The following is an 8881-nucleotide window of genomic DNA, read 5'->3' as shown; positions in this document are numbered from 1 at the left end:
AAGCAATGTGTGTAAGAAAATGAAAGGCAAGGTTGATCGTGTGTCGTAAGCGTAAAAGCAAAAGTCGAGCTATTTCCTATTAAATTGCTTGCTAGTATGTACTCGGATGTATTTTAAAGGTGTTATTTATTTTTATTTTTTGATGTGTATACATCTTTGTTTTCGGTAGGGGTAAAATTTGCGAAGCTGTAACGCATATCCCAGCACAAAATTTCGAAGGGCTTAGCATGTGTATTTCAGCATAAAATTTTTATTTTCATTAGAAGCACCCTGTGTTCGCTTGCCAAATGGTTGCATACATTTAGGCATATGCATAGTAAGAGAAAATGCGCTACAATTAATTATTAGCCGTCATCGATTCGCCATCAGTTAGCAAGTGGCGAAACGAACGAACTCAATGAGGTACAACCAAACTTGCTATCGTCTATCCGTGCTAGCTAACTTTGTTGTTGTTTTCACATGCAAAATTTTTCGTTAAGCGACCGGAACTCAAACATAGCGAGCGAGAAGTGGCGAATCGACGACGACATGGGATCCTATGACACCCACAATGCACAAGATACTAATTCCTTATTAACAATAGGACATTTATCGGTGAGGCTCAAGAGGCCCACAACCGTATATAACCGGCTCTATGACAAAATATTCATGGAATGTATTCGTAGATTTTTATTTACTTCATGCATTAGCATTGATGTTTTGTTTTTCATACATTAGTATTGATGTTTTTTACTAAATACCAGGAATAAATATTTAATAAAAAACTATTTCATTTAAGCTTAACCAACTTTTAGTTGCTCGGAGCTAATTTTGGAACGCTTCACGAAATATTTTCATAGACAGTAAATGCAACCCTGGGTGCATCATTAACGAGCTGAAAAACCAAACAAATAAAAAAATTCCATCTGAACCAATATTCCCAAAAATTATAAAGCAAAACAAAAACCATTTTTTTCCAATTTATGCACTGTTATTTTTATTATTGCAATACAATTTCGCAGCTCTTCAAACATTTTCCACATTATGCCATTTGCTCGTTTTTTTTTTCAATTCTGAATTTAGGATAGGCTTCATGGGAACTTACTGTGGGTGCAAACAGACCACATTTTGTAAACTGAATTGTGATATTTAATTTTATTTTATAATGAAAAATGAATTTAATGTGCAATTTTTTAAGTTTACCAGATGTAAGACAACTTTTAATTTTCTTTATACATTGCATGCTTTAGTTTTAATTCTGTTTAAGTTAAGTTGTAAAGGTGAAAATAGGCCTTCTGGGCAACCGAGCACATTAAAAAAAATCGGTAACGCGCGTAAAAGCATACCTCACAAGTGGTGTGGAAAATGCAAGAACAAATATAAATGGAATAATTTTCGAAATTATGAAATGGTTATTGGTATTTTCCATCTCAAAGGGGGTGATTAGTTTGAACGTTATTTAAGCTGCCTTTACACGGTCGATTTTTGTCGTTTAACCAAAATCTACCCGTGTAAATTGCAATTCAACCGTAAAATGTAAGCGTTTTGGCTAGTCGATATCTTAAGTAAATTTTCCAGTCGACAGAAATCGACCCGTGAAAAGGCAACTTCAGGAATTTTTTAATTTTCTTTTTTTTTTTGCTTGGGCGTCTTTTGAAGATGTGCCAAATTATATTGTCTACTTAAATACAAAACAACAATTTCTTTAAGCCATCTTGTGCAGCAATTTGTTGATCTTATCCTCACGGCTACCGAAATCACCAACCTCAACGTAGTGATTAGCCTTCTTGCGCCAGCCTCGGGTTGATGTGTTGAGCTTGAATAGCAACAGGAAGTTGGGGGCTTTCTTGAAGTGAAGTGAATCAACGCACTGCGTTTGCGTTCGATCACAAAGCAGATATTGGGACACGCTTGACCATTCCACGTTTGTACATCAATTCACAAACTGATTTAAGATTTGGATAACCCCATATAGGGGGTTCGGCATACGTAGCATATTAATGGTTGCCTTGCTCAATTTGATGAACACACCGTTTTAATGTGGCGAAGACAGAACTGTAAAACTACGCACTTTTTGTGCAACTTTGTTGATACCGCGGATGCGGATCACAAAAGCCAATTTGGATTTTTCAGGCCCGTCGAATTGGCCGCATTTCTTTTCCACACAGCGTTACTCCATCTCACGGCGTCCATCACGGAGTTTTCTTGTTTGATATTTCTCAGCATGCACCAAGTTTTCACATTTACGGAGTGCAATCACAGCAGAGCGCTTTAGTTTAAATTTGATCAGGGTAGCAATTTGCTGACCTGCTCTTGCTGAACTGCAGCTTCGGCTCGGGGCAGGAGGCAGCTTCCTGGAATGTTGTCTGCCCTTTGCTTGCGGTTTCTTACCGGCCCATGATGGCAGCCATCTTAACTTGTTACTTAGCACGTTGAAAAGGCGAAAAAAAGTTCGCCAAATGTTTGGAGCACATTGTAAATGAGCCACTCGATTTATAACATTTCTATAAACAATTTAATTAAATACTTTTTATACATAGATATGCTGCAACCATGCACTTACTTTCCCAAATTCCATCCTGCTTATCGGCATAATTTTCCAAATATGCCTGCTACTTCATTACTAATTACTAAATTTTCCAACTGCGCCTTCTTTGTTGGCTCGACATATCCTAAAAAGACAAATTTACATTAAACAATAGAAATCGCAAAAATTAGCAAATAAAATACTCGCTCTGTTTTGTTTTGTTGTAAAATTTCTGAGAAATGTGAACTCACCACGATGCGATACAGAAAGAACAAGGACCAGGGATGTAATTTTAAGTAAATCTATTATTCAGTGGCAAGGCGCAGAGCGTTCGGGGCAGCAATATTAATTTGTATCAAATATAACATTAAACGGTGGTTCTAATACATTTTTTGATATTATTAACCAGAGTACATACATTATATGGTATTTCTTTCAAAATTAATGTACTATATGAACTTTTTTTTCAAATATTTCTTAAGTTTCTCAGTGCTGAAAAGCAACCATGCGTGTAAGAAATTGTGTGCTACCTAAAATTTCACCTCTGGAAACTTTATCCCCATAAAGGACTTCACCACAGTTTTTTTACTGGATATACTGAGCCTTTTGGGTTGTTGTTGTAATAGTCGCTGTTGTTGTAGTTATATTCACTCCTGAGGAAGGCACGGGGTTGTGTGCTGCTATTTAATGGCCTTCCTCAGACTTTTTCTTAGATTTCAGGGTTATGTGCTGCATTATCTATCTTCTATCTATATTAATAAAAATGTTGTGTTCGTATGTCACGGTCGTCAAAACTCGAGAACGGCTGAACCGATTTGAATAATTGAAAATTGGAGGGTTGCCACCTATTTGAAAATGTTTAAACCCAATTATATTGATAAAATAAATAAATTATTACAATATGGGTATCAAATTAAAGAGTTTTAAGAAATATAACTGCTGGAAATATTTTTGACGAGGGCTGCCACCTATTTGAAAATTTTAACTCAGACAAATTGATAAAATAAATGAATTGTACAATTTTTCGTAGAAATGGTATAAAACTCTTGAAAATCAATATTTTTCGACCGGAAAACTATGGTTCTCTTCAGGAGACTATTATCCAATTGTTTATTTAACCATTTTTTATGATTAAAGATTTTTTATTGGTCCCCCCATTGTATTTTCTAAAGGCTTTGGAGGACCTATAAAATATAGTTACCATGTTAAAGAAACAATTGAGTATTATTACTGGGAATCTCCTGAAGATAAGTAAAGTTTTCCGATCGAAAAATATTGATTTTCAAGAATTCTACACTATATCTACGAAAAGATGTTTTTTCTCCATACAAAATACATGGAAAACTTTGAGCGCTTTGAGCACTACCTAAACTATTTTTTATTTCAAAATAAAAAATATGGGTATATTTTTTCGGTATATAACAATCCTAGGTGGTGGCGGCATTAAAAATCCGACCTTATTTTTTTTACATACATTTTTGGACCACTTTAGTGTACATGTATGCGTACATATGTACATATATTATTAAGCATTAGGGTGGACCGTTTTGGATTGATTAAATAAGTGAAATATTGCAATGTGGGTATCAAACTAAAGAGTTTTAAGAAGACTTAGAACAATATGGGTGCCAAACGAAAGGTATTTGAAAAATCTTGATTTGGAAATATTTTTTATACGATTATCATCTATCTAAAAGTAAAGACTGAAAATATTGCATTTAAATGAAATATTACATAACTGGTTCCAAACGAAAAGTATTTGGGAAAGCTTTACTAGGGAATTTTTTTAAATCTTTCCACAAAATCTGAACATTGTGATCATATTATCAACGAAGAGCTGGTACACAAATTACTTAATGTAAAAAATTCATAAACAAGTAATTTTTAAGCAAACAACACACCGACTCCAATTCTCATACAAAAGTGTAATAGTGTTAATTTTTTCATGATCCAATGATCGCATCTAAACCAAATTAGTATGGGATCACCTGGAAATCGGTTGACGTGGTCCAAAGTTATGCGGTAACATGCATAAAAAAAATCCGACGAATTGATAACCTTCTCCTTTTTTTTGAAGTCGGCTAAAAACTACTGAAACAAATAACAAAATGATAAAAGAGTAACGAAAACAAAAAACTATCGCATTAAAGCTGTTTAAAAAATACTTAATGAAAACATAAAATTGTTGACACCATTCCCTAGCATTATAAATCAGTCAACTTTTAATCGTAAGCAATTTAGTTTGGGGTCGCCAAGGCCTACTACGTATATTGCGAGTAAAGAAATTTTGAATAATATGAGATAATATTATTATGATTATGATTAACATTACTATTGTGAACTCCTATTCCCAATCAAGGATTCCCAAATTAAAGCGAAAGCAGAAGAGCATTTACGACCGCATGATGCAAATGTTAAGATAATAAGAGCTGCAGAACTGAACCATGTAGGAACATTTTTTTTACAAGGGCATGTAGTTTCTGGCGTGTGCCGATGACATCGACATCAACGGTAACAAAAATAGCGAAGTCTCTTCTGCCTTTTCCAAGCTGGATAAGGAAGCAAAGCGAATGCGCCTGGTGGTAAACGAGGACAAGACGAAGTATCTCCAGTCACCGCGTTCGCGCCTTGGAACCCACTTCACTGTTGACAGTTATAATTTCGGGAAAGTGGAGAATTTCATTTACTAGGGAACCAGCACTATCACCGATAAAAATATCAGCACGGAAAACCCACGCAGAATTACTCTTGCCAACAGGTGTTGCTTTGGACTGAGTAGGCAATTGGGGAGTAAAGTCCTTTCTCGACGTACAAAAACCGCACTCTATAAGTCACTCATCATGCCCGAGCTGTTATATGCCGCAGAAGCTTAGACAATGATAACATTTTATGAGGCGGCTCTTGGAGTATTCGAGAGAAAGATCTTACGGAAGATATAAAGGCTTCTACGCATGGGCGACGAGGGTTACCGTAGACGATGGAACGATGAGTTGTATGAGCTGTACAACTAAATGTACATAGTGCAGCGAATGAATATAGAGCGGCTCCGCTGGCTTAGATATGTCGTTCAATAGGAACCGAAGTTTCAGGTGTAAAAGAATTCAACTAGCAAGCCGATGGTGGTAGCAGACGAATAGGAAGCACCCATGGCAATGGAGAGACCAAGTTGGCACAGAGAGAAATGACTGGCGTTCTTTGTGGAGCTCGGCCAAAATGGCTTAGGCGGTTACAAAGCCAAAGTAGACGAAGAATATGCAAATGATAAATGACGGAGTTGGTGGGCCATTTTCTTGGATGCGCCAGGAGGAACTAGCAAAATATTCCTTATCAAATATTCCCGATCAAAAAATTACATTACCTTAGCTATCGCTTCGTCTGGAATTTCTGCGACATTATTACCAGGTGGAAACATTGCCAATTCAGCTCTTTAGCTGCCATTGAACATATAAATCATTGAAACTCCCACGTGCAATATTTCATACCGGATGAAAAAAGTTTACCAAAAAATTAAATTCATTGTTTGGAATGAGTGCACCATGGCACATAAAATATCGTTTGAGGCTTTTGATCCATTGTTGCGGGATTTGCGTGGAAACGTTCAACCATTCGGGATATTGCTCGCAGGCGATTTTACGAAAACATTGTCTGTAGTTTCTCGATTAACACGAGAGATAAATGCCAGTCAATGAGAGATTAAAACGACTTTTATGGCCTGATAATTTTTGGAAATTAGAAACATCGAAAGGAGAACTGATCGAAAGAATGTTTCTTTATTAAGAAAATTAATTTTAGGAATCACTATTGGCTCAGTGAACGGGCTATTCTTGCTGCGAAGAATAAGGGGTCTATCAACTAAATAATATTGGTATTTACAACAGTAGTTGCTTGAGCTGATCAGCTCTTTTACTAGACTGCCAGACCACTTGCTCACTGTGGTGAATACCACTAATGTTATTCAATCCAGCATTCAACGTGAGGAAATAGCATATACGTCGATAAACACCGTTGCGGAAAAAGATCATCCAACGAAATTTTTGAACTCGATTGATCTTCCAGGGAGACCTCACATACTGAAATTGAAAATAGGTTTGACAGTTATCATGTTGCGGAATATTAATCAGCGAAAACTCTGCAACGGAATGCGACTCGCAGTTAAGAAATTGATGAAGAACGTAATGTAAGAAAAGATTTTAACGTGGTCTTCCAAAGGTGAAGAATTCCCATGATTCCATTTAATGATGATGATTCAATTTAAAAGATTTGAATTCCCAATTCGATTGACATTCGGAGTCACAATCAATAATGCTCCAGGTCGAACTTTGGAAAAGTATGGTTTAGATTTAGATGCGGATTGCTTCTCAAATGTTGCGTGTTCCTGTGTCGGCAAACCAGATATCCTTGATATCTATGCATAGAATGGAAAAATAACAAATATTGTGTGCACACGAGTACTTATTACATAACCAAACACATACGTAAACGTGAAACGTATGCTTTGTTTCGTTAATAATTTATCGTCCATATAACAGAAATATGCCACAGCAAAGCGTGGCAGGGTACAGCTAGTTATAAGATAAATAAATTTAAGCATTTGACAAATCGTGATTTTATTAAAAGAAAATTATAAATAGTGATGAAAACCAAACAAACGCTCGTGCGAAAGCTCTATTTTTGTGTGTTGTTAAAATTTATACATGGCGTATTGATGGTAATACAAGCAATGTATTCTTTTGTGGATTTTATGTTACTTGAGAATTTAGACAACGTGCGAGCTGCCAGGTTATGTTATCAATATAATTAACACACGCTTTTCCGCGTGGTTGCCTTTCAATAAATAGAATAAACAAATATTCGCAAATAAATTGGATTTATTTTATAACTGACATCTAACGTACGCTTTTTGTTCTTTTCTCCATTTTGATTTTGACACTTTATTACCGTCAACAACTTTATGTATACATATTTACAAGCTGTCAAAATTTTGCGTAGTCCCACGAGCTAGGTAGAAACTATGGCATTCGTATTCACAACGAGAAATCTCAAAATTTTTGTTTGGTCTTTCCAAATTTTCTCTTTTTTATCAGTTGGCAAAGGGCCTCAGTGGCAGCGCTCCGGCTGTTGGTGAGCTCGGACTCGTTTTTAAGCAGTATTTCGGTTCATGACCAAAAAAAGAAAAAATATCAAATCGTTTTCCCCAGACAAAATAAACCTGCTGTTACCCTCTAAATCCGTTGTCAAAGATGTGACAAAGGAATAGTTTGAGGCCAGCGAAGATTCTGAAAGTGAAAACTAATTAACCAATGATAGTGTGCACACATTTTATAAATAAAGGTAGTCAATATATTTAAATAGTAAATTATTGGCTAATATATATATTTTATTAATACAACCTATCTGTAATACAAATTATTTCAATTTTACATTTGATAAACAATTTTGAGTAGATAGAGGCAATAAAATATTTTTTGCCGCATAAAACTTGAAAATCTACCTATATGCGGTGTTTCCAAGATATTTTAACGCCCTTGAGTCACAAGTATATACAAGTATATTTTCTCAATCATACCGATAATGTCATGTATTAAAAGAATTAAAAATGAAAATGAATAAAAAATTAAATCAGCAAAATGAATAAAATTATGTGAAATTAATGTTTAATTTCTAACCTAACCTACATTTGTATGTGTGTAACTGAATCGCCTTTATATATAAAAATATTATCCCAATTTTCGAGCTTGACTCCCTAATCTGTTATTAGAAAAAGAGATTAGTTATGCAAAATTATAATTAACAAGTAAGAAAGTCTAAGTTCGGGCGGAGCCGAACATTAAATACCCGGCGCAAATATTAAATATATGATTTTCACCTTTCCGAAAGCTACCACTACATGGTAAGCCGGGGTGTATCAATTTTGACTAAATTAGCGTCCTTAAATTTCAAAATATTGACGTTTCAAGCATTTCTAAAATTTGCCGTTATATGAAAAGCCATAATTTTAGTCCGATTTCAGTAATTTTCATCGTTTTGCTTTTATGTAGCAAGCACAATAAAAATACCGAGTTTGGTACAAATTGGTAGAACGGTTACCGAGATACATATATGTGATCATAAGTGGGCGGTGCCACGCCCATTTTTCAAAATTTTATTATAGACGTATTTCCTGGTAAGGAATTGTTGCAAGCATCAATTTTGAATAAATTGGCTTTAATATTTACTGATTTATCGAAGATTTCGTATTTCTCCAAATTACCGTTATATGAGATGTGGGCGTGGATATTGTCAGATTTTAAAAATTTTCGGCCATTTGGTATCCTGTACCAAGGCCAACAACTGTGCCAAGTTTGGAAGAAATCGGTGCAGCGGTTGCCAAGATAT

At 35.3% G+C, this 8881-nt stretch overlaps 1 protein-coding gene across 1 annotated transcript in view; it reads right to left on the bottom strand.

Moving 5' to 3' along the window:
* Positions 1-536: 536 nt before the first annotated feature.
* LOC118755745 overlaps positions 537-8881 on the bottom strand; it is a 9618-nt gene continuing 1273 nt past the window's right edge. Inside the window, exon 2 of the mRNA XM_036490572.1 lies at positions 537-632. Within this exon, the coding sequence (XP_036346465.1) occupies positions 537-632 (96 nt within the window). The remainder of the gene's footprint in view (positions 633-8881) is intronic.

The sequence above is a fragment of the Rhagoletis pomonella genome, unplaced genomic scaffold, assembly GCF_013731165.1.
Source record: "Rhagoletis pomonella isolate Grant_MI unplaced genomic scaffold, Rhpom_1.0 Rhpom_scaffold_00002, whole genome shotgun sequence".
In the NCBI taxonomy this organism is placed as follows: domain Eukaryota; kingdom Metazoa; phylum Arthropoda; class Insecta; order Diptera; family Tephritidae; genus Rhagoletis; species Rhagoletis pomonella.
This window is presented reverse-complemented; position numbering and strand designations above follow the sequence as displayed.